Here is a 17,234-nt window from a genome sequence, read left to right as displayed (position 1 = left end):
CTAGGACACACTGTGAATTTGTTTCGCAACAACCACATTCCAAGTGGCATTTTGCTGCTGACGTTTAACAGAGAACATTTTAGTTTCGTTACTGCTCTGCTTGTTCCTTTTTGCCTAAGATGGCCTTTCACCCGTAAACGGATCATGGTTTCAAGGCCCCGTGTTTTAAGGGGTGAGAAAAATCTACAGTTTACGCAAAGTGATTTAAACTAATATTAGAACTAATATTTGCTATTACACACAGCTTGCAGTTAACTGTATCCATTTGTGGTCATTCAGTATTCTATCATCTGCCTGTGTTCATGCCCATTTCAGCTTTGGGGATTTAAAGTCCTGGCAAGTAGGGGCTGGGGTTCACTTCCTTAGAGCTCCCGAAGTCCTAAGTCAGTGTTTGCTACCAACTGATTTTTCAATGTTCTCTTTAATTAGAGGCCCTATTACACAGCGCATTCTTTATATAATCACTTCTGCTAACTTCCAGTAAGTTTCCTCTAGCAAAGGTTCAGGAAAGAGAAGCATTCCTTCTTCTGGAAGCAAACGACTACTAAAAACGGCACCAAGTACACTGGAATAAAGAAATTTTATAACTTGGTCAACTTATTCTGGCCGGGACATGTTCGAATGAATTATACCACATATTCTGATGTCTCTAAAAATAAATTGCAAATGGCTGTCCATTAAATTTAGACATTATTCCTTGCTTTACTATTTAATTCTTGGTGTGAATATCAGTGGGAAAGGAAAATCTCAGCTGGGTTATCATGAAAATAGGATGACTTAAAGAAACAAGATGGTGGTTCCAAAACGTGCTTCTGGATGACCAAAAAAACCCAAAAAACAAAAACCAAAAAACCCCCCAGTGTTTTAAATATTCAGACTTAGGCTAAAGGCTGAAAAGATAAAATAAAGCAATCACACAAATGAAGATTTAACGTACAGAACTCGGTAGGGCAGTGTTGAAGGATAGGAAGGGGCTTTTGAGGAGACTGAGCCAAGGCGAGGGCTGTGAGGGCAGCTGGGCCAAACCACAGATCTTGACGAAGACAAAACCAAGGCCCGGGAACAGGGAGGAAGCCACAAGACAGTTTCAGGTCATGAGAACTATCTTCCTAACTGAGGGGTGCTGCCACGAGGTTGCAAACATTCAGAAAAGGAGAAATCCAGCTCTAGGAAAGCACTGCCCAATACTATTTTCAGTGTATAGGAAACATTTCACCCACTGCAGTGTGATACTCGTCCTTTAAATCTGGAAGTGAAGAAAAATACTGCACTTGCTATCTACTGGCTGTGGAGTCACCTCTAAGGAAATAAAAATGAAGGGAGAAAAAGTAATATAGAGAAGTGTTAGGCAAATCATTTTACTGTTCCAGTGACTGACCCTGTTATATCTATTTGCTTAGGATCAAATTTTACGATGCCTTTTTCTTGGGGTGGGGTTGTTTACACTGCCAATGAAGATGATGAAAGTACGTACGTTAAAACCTAATTATTAGGAGAGAAACACAGTTTTCCTGAGAGACAGAGTAACTTTAAATGGTTTCACCGAGGAAGGGGAAAGCTCTTGAGAAGCCGAAGAGACATTATTTAGTAGTAAAACCTAGTAGAGGAAACCTACAAATCCAGGTCAACCACTAACCACTCCCCCCTGCTACTGCTCTGAAAAGTCAAACTGGGAAGCACTGTCCTTTTCAGCGTGTATGAAGCCATCATGAAATGAAACAAGTGATTTCAGTGATAAAACCCTGCCAGAGCCCAAACGGCAAAAAGTAACAGCACGGTGAACACGCAAAGGTGGAGTAAAATTTTAGACTTTCGCTGGATGATATTCTATATATTTCTACGGTGATGAATTACTCCTAGAGAGAGTCTAATTAAGGAAGAGGAGCATATGACTCATTTAATTAATATCATAACACCCTTTTCAGCTCTGGAAGACAGAAACGTCAAAGCTGTCCATTTTAACAAATCCCACATACTCAAGTGATCATTTCTGCTTTTAAAATGTGGCCGAAGGCCATACTCTGTCCAAAAGAATGTTGCTACTTCATGAATTTACTGCAGACTTATATATTTTGCTTTAAATATAAAGAGGCAAGAGTTTGAAATGATGTGGAAGGCAACTTTGCTGTAAATAGAGTCCCTGGAAAGAGGCCACACATAATTAGATTGTGTTTTCAGTATCTAATTCTGGATTCCCTGTGATAGGAGTTTGGTTTAAAATATGTATTCAAAACGTCATATTTGAAACTATCTTTTACCTTGATTGCAACCAGCTTAAAACGGAGGTCTTTCACTGAAGAATAACGGTGTCAGGCAGAGTCATGCACGGCCTGCAATGTCATCTGCATGTGGCAGCTTTGCTCCTGCAGAACTTCCTGCCCCGCCCCCCCCCCCCCAAACCTAACCCGCTCATTCTTACTTCTGCTCACGTGGGCAAGTGATTACAAAGTAAAAAAAAGCAATAAACTATCTATTAGCACAGAAGGTCAAGCTACCGAGCCCAGGGGCAATAAAGACTTAATAACAGTGAGCCTAGATTTCCCCACAGGTAAAAGGGGGACAGCAATATCCTCCCTCACAGGGTAATGATCAGGTTTATATAAGATAAAAAGCATAGAACCTGGAACCTAGCATGCAGTAGCTTAGTTGGAGCCTCGTAAAAGCCTAGCACGTGCAGTCATGATTCCCATTCCCAAACGGTCTTTCATTATTTACGACTGGCTCTGCCAGCTTCTAGTCACCTGTGCCCTTCCTGTCCTTTCCCTCCTGCTGCGCCCCTCCAGCTACATAATCCAAATACCTCTACTTCTTTGGCATGTCCAAAGTGTTGGTGGAAAAAACTGATGATGCCCGCGTGTAAGTTTTAAATTCATTGCTGTCCTGCTAATTCACAAACACTGGTATACTCTTTAGCATACAGAAAACCTACCTATGTAGAATTACGACTTTTCTACAATTTTTTTTTTAACATTTATTCATTTTTTTTGAGAGACCAAGAGTGAGTGGGGGAGGGGCAGGGGCAGAGAGAGAGAGGGAGACACAGAATCCGGAGGAGGCTCCAGGCTCTGAGCTGTCAGCACAGAGCCCGACACGGGGCTCGAACCCACGGACCGTGAGGTCATGACCTGAGCTGAAGTTGGACGCTTAACCCACTGAGCCACTCAGGCGCCCCGAATTATGACTTTTCTGTAGAGTGATTCTTAACAGCCATGTACTCGGTTCCTCAATATTCTTATAAAATTGAGAGCAAAAAAAATCTTACTCTAAATTTTCTTGAAAGCTTAAAATTAATAATGTAGAAAATAGGATTGGAGAGTCTTCCCTTTAGCATAAAGGGTTACTTTATGAGTAACATCATGGGGTGGTTAGCTTATTCATTGCTGATGACATATATACTTTAAAACTAAAGCTCCCTCCTACTTTAACATTAAATATGCTGGCAGTATCTAGGGTAATTCTTCAGGCCAAAAGCATTCACAGCAATACAGGCTTTGGATCTCATCACTAAAAAAAAAATTAAAAAAAAAATTATAGAATAACATGAACATTAGTTCTCCCAAATGAAATATTTTAGACAGATATAGATTTACTGAACATAGACACAGAGACAAATAAAAGCTAACCATAATTGAGGCTGCATTCCCCTACTGCAACTGCTTAGCTTATATTAAACTGCTATTTCTTTGTTTCACCTACCATTCCCGGGCGAGCTTCTTATAAGCCTTTTTAATATCAGCCTGACTGGCTGTTCGGCTGACCCCTAGGACTCTGTATGGGTCAAAATCCAACGCAGACAGAATTTGCAGGACCAGAACCAGAACTATCAAGAACTGCCAGGAAATGCTCAATTTTTTCACTTCCATTTCTCTTCCTTTCCAGAGCTGAAATGATTGAAGAGGCAATAAGTTTCAGCGGTAGAAACCTGGACAGTCTCGCTTTTGAGGTAAAGGGCTAAGATAGACAGATGCAAAACAAAACAAACAAAAGCTGTTTGGCAGGAAAGGTGTCGAGCTGTTTGACCATGTCTTTTGAAATCGACCATCTCACTACTGTTTTTGAATATCACACATAAGAACTATTCTAGGTGAAACGGTGAGCGGTAAGACTTCACAGCAACTTGCCAGAATCCTTGCATTAGGCTGGCTCTAGAAATGACTGAAAAATCGATGAGATGGAGAAATAAAAGCAAATGTGGGAAAACATTCGTAGGAAAACCAAGGCAGCTACATCTCAAACACACTAGTTCACTTATGCTGACAATGACACTTTAAATTTAAAAATACGTGGCTTCAGAATACTTCGCTGAGTACACGCTAAATAAATTCAAGAGATCAGAAGAATTACCAAGTGCGACACTGTGACATGACATAGTTGTGACATTCTTGGGGTTAAATAAGTACCAACAGGGAAGTGAGATACTCTAACAAAATAAAAAACTTGTTATGACGCTGTGTACCCCAATTCTAGTCTTTATCATCACACCCAGTGAAGCAAGAAAACAGAGAGGATGCTCTGTAATTTAACCGTCAGCAATATGGTTATTGTAAATGGAGACCTAAGTGGAGAAAAACTGGTGAGAAAAAAATTTGGTTTTCCACGTGAAGGGAGGTTAATGGCAAAGCCTGTAGACCAGGCATCTTCAAATGTTAAAGATCCATATCGGGTCAGGGTGGTCGCTGAACTCACTGTGGGCTGGGAAATAATCCTGGTTGGTTAATGAACAAGGTACTCTATGATATCATACAGTGAGTTTTCACGGGTCATATTTATCCTGACTTTACATGAATTACTAACATTTTAAGGTTCAAGTGTCTAAGGTGACACCTTACTTAAGGTGGGCAAATCTGTAACAGTGGTGGATTCTGACAAGGGGAAGTCTAAACACTGGGAGTGATCACAAAATTGACTTGACACGAATGCCAATTTTTAGGACTGCATGCATGCTGAGCCAAATCCGAAAACACATTCATTTCTTCCTTGTGGAGTCAACCTATAACCTATAAAACATGTACAGAGCGCTAAAACTCGGGAAGAGGAGACAGCTACTGGTTAGGCACACAAGCTCTGGAAACAGACTCACATCGGGATCCGTCCTCTACCACTTTATGACCTTGGGCAAGTTACTGAAACTTGCTAAGCCTCAGTGCCATTCATAAATGGAGGGTGAATAATAACCACCTTGAAAAGATCAGCAAGGGAGTTAAACGTATGTAAAGATGTACTGAACACCGGGTCGACAGTCAGAAACCGGTACTTATTTTTTTCTACCGCGCAGGGCAATCGCTGCCTTATTCCACCGTGTCAGTCGCCTCCAGTGAGGGGCCCAAGAGGCGGGGGGGCTGTTAAGTTCTTTGGCTGACAGTCTCCAGCTCGACTGTGCCGGCGTCGGGGCAGGAAATCACCTGCCCAACAGGTAGGCTACCGCCCGCGGGCAGTATCCCCCAGACCAGGCAGCGGCTCCAGGAGGCACGCTCCAGGTCTGAGCTCCCGCCGGAGGTCGCAACCCTCCAGGAGACGACCGCCTCCCCCGCCGCCCACCGAGAGCCCTGGGCCCGGCCCTGTCGGCTCCCGGTTTCCCCCGGGCCCTGGGGAACCGGGAACGAGGAGGAACTGACGGGAAATCCCCGAGCCTGCCCGGCCCCGCCGCGTCCGCGGCTCCGCGCGTCACGCCGGGAAGGAGTTACCGGGAAAGGGCACCGGCCCAACCGGCTGCAGCGTCCGTGCTCCAGTCAGTCCGCCGGGCCAGGAGCCTCCCGTCCGCACCAGCGCTCGCCGGGACCTGGGGAGGGGAGAGGGGCGGGGACGAGTGGAGGGGGTCACGTGACACTTAAAGGCTCGGCGCCCGGAAGTCACGGACTGAACTGGTCGAGGGCTTCTACTTTGCGAATCTGTTTTGACCCCTGCTACCCGCCGTCTGCGCGTGGACCTGGCGCGGTTGCCATAGGAACGCGGCCCGCTCTTTGGCTGGATCCAAAGGGATGACCGTGACCAAAGAGGACAAAACGTGCCTCCTAGCGAGGCGAAGTCGCGATGCATGATGGGATGCCCCCAAGACCTCCCCGATCCAGGGAGGTGTTTCAACACTTACCGGGAGATGGCCCTCGTCTGGCAACAGTTGCTAGGGTGGGGAAGCAATGGCTGGTCCCTGTTCTCTTTAACCCTATTCATAGAATCGTAGAGCGTCAGAGTCGGAAGGGACCTTAGGGACCCTTTCTAGTCCAACTCCTCCATAAACTGATGGGGAGACTGAGGCCCAGAGAGGGGCAGGGACTTGCCCAAGGCCTAGAATCCAGGACCCCTAAACTTATTTACCAAAGCGAGATCTGCCATAGAATGTGCCAGGGACCGCCCTCGGCTCGGGGAAACGGATGTGTGTGTGGTGGGGAGGGAGGGGGAGACACAGATGAATGAGGTAAACTTTCATTGAGCCAATGAGATACGTATCCTTGGGGATATAAAGAAAGAGGTTTCTTATCCCCCCACCGCCCTGTTTTTTATTGAATTTTCTTTTCATTTATCATTGACACACTGTATCTTTTCTTTCTTTATATTTTTCATCGTCTGTCTCCTCCCACTGGAATGTAAGCTTCTAAGGGCAGGGCTTCCTGATTTGTTCAACTGTATATTCTCGATGCCTGTGTAGACCTCAGCGCAGGCAGGATCTCAATAAATATTTGTGGAATAAGTGAATAAATGGGGCTGAGGTTTTGATGTTCAGGAGAATGGATTCTAAGGTAGACGTGAGTCAGGTTCAGCTTTAAATCTTGGACGGCCTTGTGCCACTTACTACTCTGTGACCTTGAACAGACACCACTTCCTCCAGCTCCAGCGTCCCCCATCTGTAAAATGGGGGAAAAGAATAGTTTTTGGTATTCCTTTGATAGGACTGTAGTCAAGGATAAGTGAGATAACACAATGTAAAGTGACTAGCACAATGGCTGGGACTTAGCAAATGTTCAGCAAACAGGAGCAATTATTTCTGAAAGGTGGAAGTGAGCTGTACAAACTGGGAGTTCAGAAGAGTAGATTTTTGCCTTTTTTCTTTTTCTTTGTGGGAGGTGCTAGGGTGGGAAGGAAGGAAGAAGGGGATTCAAGGCCGTGTAATGTGGGCTTGGTTGGATGAGACAGGCGAGTTTGGAACAGTAAACGACGAGATCTGGGCACCGGGCGGGGGCAGGAGAATTATGGTTTTATCACCGGCGGGAAGGGGGCTAGAGGACACTGAGGCGGGGGGGGGGGGTGGGGGTTGAATGGGGCTGGACAGACCATCGCCGCAGGCATGCGTGTCCCTCTTGCCAGCAGTATAACCCCCTACGAGCTTTTTTTTTTAAGTTTAGATTTATTTATTTATTTATTTAAGAGAGAGAGAGAGAGAGAGAGAGAGAGAGAGAGAGAGAAAGCGAGCAGCTAGTGGAGCAGAGGCAGAGAGAGGGAGACAGGGTCGCACGCAGGCTCTGCGCTGACAGCAGAGAGCCCCATGCGGGGCTCCAACCGTGAGATCACGACCTGAGCCAAATTTAGACGCTTAACCACATTTAACCGACTGAACTACCCAGGGGCCGCCCCCGCCCCCTACCCCTGAACCCCCACCCTCCGAGTTTCTGTACAAGCGGAAAGAGGATACCTTTTGGTTAGGGCTGGCTGCCTGGACTAGGGGCGCGCCCTGGGGGCGGTGCCCGTTGCGGGGTGTGTCTTGGGGGGCGGTGCGGGGCGCGGAGGCGGAGTCGCAAGGCGGAAGTGGTGCCGTGGGTGGCCTGGGGCGGGCCCGGGGGGCGAGGGGCGATGCAGGGGCGGAGCGCGTCGCGGCGGCCGGTGCCGGGGCGGGTCCTGGGCGGCGGGCGGGGCGCCGCGGCCGAGGCCCGGAAGCGGACCGAGGCCTCCCGGGTCCCAGCCGTCGGGCCGCCATGGACGAGGCTGACCGGCAGCTCCTGCGGCGGTGCCGTGTGCGGCTGGTCGGCGAGCTGCAGGTGGCCTCGCTCTGGGACGCTCTGCTGACCCGCCAGCTCTTCACGCCCGCGATGATCGAGGACATCCAGGTGCGCCCCGCTTCCAGCGCCGCCCGCAGACTTCACGTCCCGGCTGGGGTCAGCGAGGCCGCGCCGAGAGGGTTGCTGAAGGCACAGCATGTCTTAAAGGCCGAGCTCCCGCCTTCCCCTCCCCGCCTGTGCCCCCGGTACCCATCCCCTTTGGGGAATCATCATGTGGGAACCCCCTTTTCCCTCACGGCGTTGAGCGCACTAGATCGCCCAGCCGAACCGTGCAATACCGAACACCTCTTCCAGGGCTTGCTAGAGCGATTCCACGCCCAGCACCACCAGCGTGCACCGTTGGCTGCTGGAGCCCTGTGCTTCTGGCCGGGATGGAGGCCTGTGTTTCACCTGCTGGCATGAAGGTTCAGGGCGCCCAGCTGGGGTGTCACACTGCCTGGTTCTGTGTCCCTGGCTAAGTCATTGATCCACTGTGAGCCTCAGTTTTCTGGGCTGTGAAATGGGACAACAGTAGTATTGTGAGAGCTACATGAGATAGTGGGTGTGGAACACAATTGCGTCAGGCCCAGAGTGAGGGCTTAGCTGGCTGTGCCCTGTCCTCTTTGGCCAGCCCCTCCTGTGCTGAGTTTATGTTTCCTAAGGGGTTTTAGAGATGGGGGGGGGGTGCTGATGCAGGTAATGAAGAAAATAATAAAGTGAACATGTGAGGTTCTCTTTAAAAGAAGTTTCATGTCTTTGTGTTATTTGACCCTCGCCACAGGCCTGTGAGGTAAGGAGGTTCCAGGAGGTATTTCCTACCAGGAGGGGCAGTGGGTGTGTGCGGCTTTCTGGGGGCCTCTGGCCAGTGCCCTGTGGGCTGCTTGCAGACGGTCCATTTTCTGCATCATCCAGGAGCTTGGCCTGACCCAGTGAGGAAGTCTTTAATAGGATAAGTGTCGTATGAAAAATTAGCAGTGAATATTAGTATTAGAAGAAGTCTCATGAGAATCTGCTGTGTGACCTGAACTGAAGAGTGGAAATGGTTTGAGACCATTTCCTTGCCTTCAGATATATTCACAGGGATTGCAAATTCAGATGCCCACAGAGGCCCAATAGATGGGCACCGCGGTGGGTGGCCCCCCAGCTCCAGCTCAGTCTGGCCACTCCAGAATGCTGGCTCCGTGTTTCCAGATCTCTCACGTTATGTAAAAAGAAGTTGAAAGTCCTGATTTTGATGTCAAGTTCCCTGATTCTAGATGTTAGCAACAGATTCAGGTTTTCGAAGTACTGTCACATGAACGAGAGGCTGCCATTTGCCACCCCTGGTTTGGCTGAGCCGCATGGATCTGGGTCCTCATCCTGGCTTTGGTACATATTAGTAAGTCGCAATGCCTTGCTGAGACTCAGTTTCCCTCATCTGTAAAGTGAGGAGAATTGTAATTTAACCCCGTAAGGTTACTGAGGGGGGGACTAGATGAAATGATGCATTTAACACGGGGTCTGTCTTACTGTGAGTGTTCCGGAAATGCTGAAAGGCATGTAGCTGTTTTGTTAGTGAGGATTATCTTTGCAGTAACATTACAGATCTGTGGCGTTCAACTTAGCAGCCATTAGCCACACGAGGCTATTTAAGTGTAAGTCTGAAGTAATTAATGTTAAATAAAATAGAACACTTACAGGGCACCTGGGTGGCTAAGTCAGTTAGGCATCCATCTCCGGCTCAGGTCATGAGCTCGCAGTTAGTGAGTTCGAGCCCCGCTTCGGGCTCTGTGCTGACAGCTTGGAGCCTGCTTCAGATTCTGTGTCGCCCTCTCTCTCTCTCTCTCTGCCCCTCCCCCACTCACATTCTGTCTCTCTCTCTCAAAAATAAATATTAAAAAACATTAAAAACAATAGCAAATTCAGTTCCCCAGCTGTAGGACCCAAGTACTCAGGAGCCACATGGGACTCATGCGTTTGGACAGAGCAGATGAAGGACATTTCTATCATCACAGGAAGTTCCCTTGGACAGTGCTGCTGTAGGATATTTGAGGAGAGGGTGATGTCTTACCCCTGTGAGGAACTTGGCCAGAGTGGGTCTCAAAGGACAGCGAGCTGATGAATAGCTTCTTCCTCCTTTTCCCTGTGTTGGTGACCAGCCCCACCATCCCGACACCCGTAAACCTCGACCTTTTCTGCATCGTCACAGTCCACCCAATTGATGCCCAAATCCCGTGCATTCTCCTTCCTTATTAAAAAAAGTTTTTTTAATGTTTATTTATTTCTGAGAGAGAGAGAGAGAATGGGGGAGGGGCAGAGAGCGAGGGAGACACAGAATCCGAAGCAGGCTCCAGGCTCCGAGCTGTCAGCACAGAGCCCGACACGGGGCTCGAACCCACAGATCACGAGATCACGACCTGAGCTGAAGTCGGACGCTCAACCGACTGAGCCACCCAGGCGTCCCTCTCCTTCCGTATTTTTCTGGTCTGTCCACTTATTTCTCTCCATTCCTGCTGCACTGTCTTTGCCACCACCCGACCTGGCTGTGGCTCACCCGCTTCCACCATCTACCCTGCCTCCAGGATGATTTTTCTCAGAGGCAGCTCTGACTCTGTCACTTGTAAAGGTCCTCAGCGGCTTCTCCCGGCTGTTTCGGCACACCGCTCAGAGACCTCCCCCTCGCTGCTGTTTCCCACTCCAGCTTACGTTTCATTTCTCTGAATTCGCGATTCACTTCCTAACGTTCCCTGGGGTCTCCGTGAAGACATCCCCTCCTGGAGGACTCCCTGGCTTCCCAAGGCTAAGTTGGATGGCCCTGGACCCTCCTGCTGGCACTTCTCTCCTTGGTGTGCCACTGTTGATTTGTCTGTTTGCATTCTGTGCCCAGATGTCTGCTTCTTGAGGACTGAGAATGTTCGCTGCTGTATTTTCACCACTTAGCACAGTGCTGGGCTCATGGGAGATGCCTCCAAAATGCGGAATGAATAGATAAGCAAAGGCTGGCCGGTGGCAAACACTCCATGTAACTGCAGGCTCAGTTTTTGCCCTCGTGCCTGACTGGTCAGACTTATACCAGATGGGAAGTGTTGGGGGCGGCGCGGGGGGGGGGGGGGGGGGGGGGGGGACATGGTGAGAGTCCCAGGAAATCGCGTGGCTAATAGTGCCGTGTCTTTTTTTCCAAACAGCATGCGGGCTCAGGGTCTCGGAGCGATCAGGTCAGGCAGCTTGTCATAGATCTAGAGACCCGAGGGAGTCAGGCCCTTCCTTTGTTCATCTCCTGCTTAGAGGACACAGGCCAGGATGCACTGGCTTCATTGCTGAGAATGGGTCGGCAAGCAGAAAAGCAGAATCCACAGGCTGTCAGACCCCTGGACCTCATGCCTGTGGTGGTTGGACCAATGGGCCTCAAACCAGAGGAGCTCAGAAGGAGGCAGTATCCTTTAAAGCCGACTCCGGAAAAACTCACTCCAGTGGTGTTGGGGCCCGAAGAGCTGTGGCCAGCCAAGCTCCGGCCAGAGGTTCTCAGACCAGAGGTGCCTAGGCCAGTGGACATTGGTTCTGGACCATTCAGTGATATCTGTGAGTACCAAGACAACGGTCGGTATGCAGTTGTAACTATGAGGTTAATGAACTCGTATATCCAGTTCTCTCCCCAGGTGTGGGAAGTTCTCAGCCATTACTTTTTTTTTTAATTAAAAAGAAATTGTTTTTGATGTTTATTTGCTTTTGAGGAAGAGAGGGAGATGGAGTGTGAGTGGAGGAGGGGCAGAGAGAGAGAGGGAGACACAGAATCCAAAGCAGGCTCCAGGCTCTGAGCTGTCAGCGCAGAGACCGATGCGGGGCTTGAACTCATGAACTGTGAGATCATGACCTGAGCTGAAGTCGGACGCTTAACCTTAACCAACTGAGCCACCCAGGAGCCCCTCAGCCATTATTTTTTTAAATAAGCCTGCTACCCCTTTCTCCCTCTCTTCCTTCTTCTGGGACTACAATAAAGCATAGATTGTTTCTTTTCATGATAACCCATCATTCATGTAGGCTTTCTTCACTCTTTTTTGTTCTTTTCTCTTTGCTCTCTGAGTGGGTAATTTCAAATGAGTTGTCTTCTACTTCACAGATTCTTTCTTGTGCGTGATCGAATCTGATGTTGATGCTGTCTGTTGCATTCCTTTCAATTCATTCAGTGCATCCTTCAGCTCCCGTATTTCTATTTGGTTCTTTTTGTGTGGTTTCTATCTTTTAAACTTCTTGTTTTGGTCATGTATTGTTTTCCCGATTTTGTTACATTGGCTTTCCGTGTACTCTTGTAGCTTACTGAGCTTCCTTGAAACAGTGATTTTGAATTGTCAGGCACATTGCAGATTACTATTTCTTTGGGGTCAGTTACTGGGAAATTACTGTGCTCCTTTGGTGGGGTCCTATTTCCTTGATTTCTCATGTTTCTGGAAGTCATGTGTTGGCTTTGCATTTGAAGGAGGACTCAACTCCTCCAGTACTTGCTGACTAACCTCTTCAGTGCGTCCGATCTCGGATTTTTTTTTTGCACCAGCAGTGTTTTGGAACTTCTCTGCTGGATTCCCAGAGTTTGACAAAGGTGGTCTCAATTATGGATGATGTCAAAATTGGCGTTCTTTGTTGGGGAAGGCAGTAGAAAACTCTTATTCTGCCGTTTTGTTGATGTCCCTCTCTCACTTTGTGGATGGATACTACTGATTTGGGGAATGAATGAATTTTTCAGTCGTGGATGATAGTTATATTTTTGGGGGTGCAGTGAGATTTTGGAAATGAGCAATAGTTTCAGATTTAAGGCTGTGAACTGTAGGATTCTTCAGGAAGATAAAACCATTTCCTTTTTGTTTGGTTATTTAATTGAAGTTTATTTTGAGAGAGAGAGTGCGTGCAGGGAAGGGGCAGAGAGAAAGGGAGAGAGAGAGGATCCCAAGCAGGCTCTGCACTGTCAGCACAGAGCCTGACGTGGGGCTTGAGCTCACAAACTGTGAGATCATGACCCGAGCTGAAACCGAGAGTCGGACGCTTAACTGACTGAGCCACCCAGGTTCCCCTAAAACCATTTTTTTTTTACACACATATTCATTTATTTATTTTTTTTTCCAGGTAAAGGATTTTTTTTTTCAATATATGAAATTTATTGTCAAATTGGTTTCCATACAACACCCAGTGCTCATCCCAAAAGGTGCCCTCCTCAATCCTAAAACCATTTCTAATTAAAAATGGGATGTGAATGCTCTTCTGGCATGGCTTTTTAAACTCATAAGAGGATAGTTCCCTGTAAGGGGTCCAGGCCCTCTGTGAGCAATGAATGGCACCATATTGTTGGATCATGAGGATAGATTCCAGTGCAACTCAACTCAGCATTGCAGCTCTGCGATAACCACCCAGTTCTCTTTGTTTAAGAAAGAAAAGAAGTCCTAACTACCATAGAGGCTGGGGGTCATTGGACTTCTTGCTAATTGAAATGAAAACTCCTTTGACACTGAAGGAAACATTGCCACAGTTACTCGTTTAATCATTCTGCCAGTCTTTCCCGAGGACTTTCTGGGTGCTGGGCTCCATGGATTCCACAGACAGAAAGTGTCCACTCCCCTGGAGCTTCCCTCATGCCTTTCTGGTTTAGAATTTCGTATAGATGGAATCACACCACATACACTCTTCTGGCTTCTTGTCCCTGGCCGAATGTTTCGTGGCTGTCCATGGCAATGCACGTGTCAGTGCCTGCTTTCTTTTCAGTCTGTGGAGTTTTGCCTTGCATGGCTTTTATCATAAATTGCTTGTCTGTCGACTTGTTGATGAACATTTTGGGTTGCTTCTAATTCTGGGCATGAAGAATAAGGCTTCAGTGATCCTCCACGGCTGGCTCTTTTTATGCCCCATTGTGCTCCTTTCTCTCGGGCATATACCCGGAAATGGAATTGCTGGTCAGAGGGTAGGTGTGTGTTTAACGTCATTGGGAATTTCTAAGCAGTTCTGCAAGGTGGCTGTGCCCCTAGACTCCCACCAGCAGTGCCGGAGGCTTCCCGAGTTCTTGCCCTTCTATTTTCAAAGTCCCTTGCCCTGCTCCTGCTGGGCCAGCCATTCATGTTTTCTCTCCTTTTCTCTCTCTCCAGGTGCTCAGGAAATTTCGAAGCGAAATGCTGATTTGGTGAGACTTTATGTGATTTGGGGCCAGCTCTGTTGACCTTGGGCTCGTCTGCTCTGCACTTCCCAGGCCCTTCCCTCTGCCGGTGGGTCAGGAGCCCCAGCTGGAGAGAGGGCCCCAGGCCCCCCCGTAGCTCCCTGGCCCTGGCACAGCTCTTCCTGGAGCAGGCTGTCCAACCCTACCTGCTCTTTGCTCCTCTGTGAAGTCAGGGGATCAGACCTCACTTGAGGCGGGCCTCACCACTGGCCTGGGACTGAGTCACTCCCTCTTGTTGACAGCATTTGTTGGTTTGACCCCTGCGTGCCAGTCCTGGGCCCCATGCCGGGATACCCTTGTGTTTCTAGCCCTTGTGGAGCCATCAGCCTAGCAGAGGCTACTTGCACAAAGAAATATCTAAATCTAAATCTAAATCTAAATTTGAGTCTGAGTCTGAGTCTAAGCCTAAGTCTAAATCTAAATCTTAAGAACAGGCTGCGATGAGGGAGGATTCCAAGGGAGAAGGGGAGTCTGGCCGGGAAATGGCATCCCTACTCTGAGGGTGGATCTGGGCACAAGTCTGCCGACAGAGCGCTACCCCCGCCCCCCCCCGTGGTTCTCAGGTGCTCCTCGGACGGGACAATCTGTCCGGTCCTTTGGGGGCGAACGGCTCTGGGGGTTGAGTTTCCCAGCGGAGTGCTGTTGTGGGAACTGGTCTCTCCCAAGCTGGCTGCGTGTCGTACCGTTCGTGCTCACGCCCATCTGGTTTGCCGTCCGTTTGCTTCTGCCCTGGAATGCCGGGTGTAGGCCTGCTGCTCCTCGGTCAGAGAGAGGGCAGACCCCACTTTCTGTCCCACGTCTCCAGACCGTCAACCGCATGAGTGCAAGCCTGGGGCTCGCCTTCGCTCCTGGGGAGTGCAGCGAGACCCCGGGTGATGTGGGTCCCTGTGCTTGGGCAGGCGTATGTCCTGAACGCGGACCCCTGTGGCCACTGCCTCATCATCAACAACATGAACTTCTGCCTCGAGTCGAGGCTCCAGACCCGTACCGGCTCCAATATCGACTGTGAGAAGTTGCAGCGACGTTTCTTCTTGCTGCATTTCGTGGTGGACGTGAAGCACGACCAGACGGCCAAGGTCCGGTCACTGCCTGTGGTCAGGGATGGGGGGTGGGCTGGGACAAGGGTCCTGGGAGAGACCCGAAAGCAAGCGACTCCCCGACATCCCCCCCTTAAGACTGTAGCCCCGGGAGAGGCAGCGTGGCTCAGTGGGTACCAGTTCGAGCTGCAGGCTCAGAGAGACCTGGGTTGTGGACTCCCGCTCCCTGCCATGTGACTCCGGAGTTTTAGTCTCCTTGTCTAGACAGCAGGCACGGTACTCACCTCCTAGGGGCATCATGAACAGCACCCAAGCATGGCACCTTGTCCTCAAGAACGGTGGCTACTGTGGCTGTTAGGACTGTCCTTACTGCAGTATTGGCCCTGGGAGCAGGGAAAGCGCTCTGCCCGGGAGGGCCCAGGATGGGGACCTGATCCGTCAATGGCCTGGCTCATCTGTGACCTTGTCTTGTAGCAAATGGTCCAGGTGTTGGTGGAGCTGGCTCAGCGGGACCATGGTGCTCTGGACTGCTGCGTGGTGGTCATCCTCTCTCACGGCTGTCAGGTACGAGCTGCCCGGAGACGCTGCACTGAGAGGCCATGAAGGAGCCCCATCCCTTCCTGTGTCCAAGACACCCTGGGCTTTGTGGGCAGAGCCGTGGGGCCCTATCTATCTCCTGTTGTTTTCCTGGGAGCCATCCGGCCCTCTGAGGAAATGGATGCCCCTCCTGGGAGAAGTCATCTGGGAGAGGCAGGGAGGAGACGAATTCTGCTCACAGAGCTCCTAGCCTGGATTTTGTTCAGAGTCGGGCACTGCACACAGGGGCTCGCAGCTCCTGCCTCCGTCTTGCATTGTCCCAGGCCCTTTGCTATGGGCTGGGTGTCAGGACCCTGGGACCCCCTCTGGGCACGGCCACTAATGTGCTGGGTCATCGTCGTGGCCCGGCACCTCCCGCTTCCTGGGCCTCAGCTTCCTCATCTTTACAGCTGAGCGTTGGCACAGGTCAGAAGCTCCAAGCGGGAGGCCTGTCGTCCCCTGTGGGGGTTTCACAGTGTTTTCCAAACTGGCAGCTGTCGCACAAAAATCAGGATTTCCAGCTTCTCTTGAAAAACCACAGTGGTCGGGCCTTACTAGGCCACATCCTCACAGAGCAAAACTCTGGCCTACAGCTGGGCAGGGACTGCCCCTTTTCATTCGTGGTGTGACCCCTGGACCGGCAGCATAGGCCTCACCAGGAAATCATGGGAAATTCAGACTCTCAGGCCTTGCCACAGACCTTTTCACGGAGAGCCTGTGCTTTGACAAGGTCCCGTCCACATAAAGTTTGAGAACAACTGGCTTAGAGCAGTAGTTCTCAATGCTTACCTGCATCAGAAGCTCCTGAAAGACCACATTGCTGGTCCCCACCACCAGGGTTCCTGATTTAGATCTAGGGGGGAGCCCAGGAATCAGCAGGTTTTACAAGTTCCCAAGTGATGCTGATGCCTCTGGTCCAGGGACCACACTTGGAGAACCACTGATCTAGAAGAAGCTGGCTGGCACTCTCCCATTAGGCTGTTTTAGCCATGGGAGTCTGAGACCCTTGGAATAGATGCTGACCAGGGCCCTTCCAGAACGAACCTCTGTCTAAATCAGCCTTATGCCCCTGGCTGGGGCCTTCTAAATGCTTGACCCCCATAAAGCCTCTGGACAGTGGTTGGATTCCTCCTCCAACTTCTTGGTTTTGTAACGAGGATTCTTGGTCTTCTAGGCCAGCCACCGCCAGTTCCCAGGGGCTGTTTATGGCACAGATGGCTGTCCTGTGTCCATCGAGAAAATTGTGAACATCTTCAATGGATCCGGCTGCCCCAGCTTGGGAGGGAAGCCCAAGCTCTTCTTTATCCAGGCCTGTGGTGGGGGTAAGCAGGTCCTCAGTCTCCCTGCAGGTGACTCTAGTGGGGAAGGAGCCGCCCCCCTGTCTCCTCCTCCGTCCAGCCCCTCCTGATGCCCAAGGGGGTCCAAGCAGTCAGAGGGTCCCAGACATGGTCCCTTTGTCCACACTGCAGTATCTCCCTCCGG

General features: G+C 49.8%; 2 protein-coding genes across 10 annotated transcripts in view; one reads left to right on the top strand and one right to left on the bottom strand.

Annotated features, from left to right (window-relative positions):
• The window catches only part of DNAJC16 (DnaJ heat shock protein family (Hsp40) member C16), a 44,450-nt gene extending 36,734 nt beyond the window's left edge, over nt 1-7,716 (bottom strand). The window contains exons 1-4 of one of the 6 annotated variants that reach the window (XM_053207433.1): nt 7,625-7,716; nt 6,089-6,839; nt 5,685-5,779; nt 3,697-3,881 (exon numbers count right to left, since the gene is read on the bottom strand). In XM_053207433.1, coding sequence (XP_053063408.1) covers nt 3,697-3,863 — 167 coding nt within the window. In that variant the 5' untranslated portion in view covers nt 3,864-3,881; nt 5,685-5,779; nt 6,089-6,839; nt 7,625-7,716. Of the gene's footprint in view, nt 1-3,696; nt 3,882-5,684; nt 6,051-6,088; nt 6,840-7,624 lie in introns of those variants that run through there. The other 5 variants (XM_053207421.1, XM_053207422.1, XM_053207431.1 and 2 more) reach the window with 5 other exon arrangements.
• Nucleotides 7,717-7,779: 63 nt separating this feature from the next.
• CASP9 (caspase 9) overlaps nt 7,780-17,234 on the top strand; it is a 38,574-nt gene continuing 29,119 nt past the window's right edge. For 2 of the 4 annotated variants that reach the window (XM_027060348.2, XM_053207452.1), the window contains exons 1-6: nt 7,780-8,036; nt 11,132-11,525; nt 14,072-14,106; nt 15,039-15,215; nt 15,651-15,740; nt 16,927-17,074. In XM_027060348.2, the coding sequence (XP_026916149.1) occupies nt 7,905-8,036; nt 11,132-11,525; nt 14,072-14,106; nt 15,039-15,215; nt 15,651-15,740; nt 16,927-17,074 (976 nt within the window). In that variant the 5' untranslated portion in view covers nt 7,780-7,904. The remainder of the gene's footprint in view (nt 8,037-11,131; nt 11,526-14,071; nt 14,107-15,038; nt 15,216-15,650; nt 15,741-16,926; nt 17,075-17,234) is intronic. The other 2 variants (XM_027060346.2, XM_053207461.1) reach the window with 2 other exon arrangements.

The sequence above is a fragment of the Acinonyx jubatus genome, chromosome C1 (assembly GCF_027475565.1).
Source record: "Acinonyx jubatus isolate Ajub_Pintada_27869175 chromosome C1, VMU_Ajub_asm_v1.0, whole genome shotgun sequence".
Taxonomy (NCBI): domain Eukaryota; kingdom Metazoa; phylum Chordata; class Mammalia; order Carnivora; family Felidae; genus Acinonyx; species Acinonyx jubatus.
This window is presented reverse-complemented; position numbering and strand designations above follow the sequence as displayed.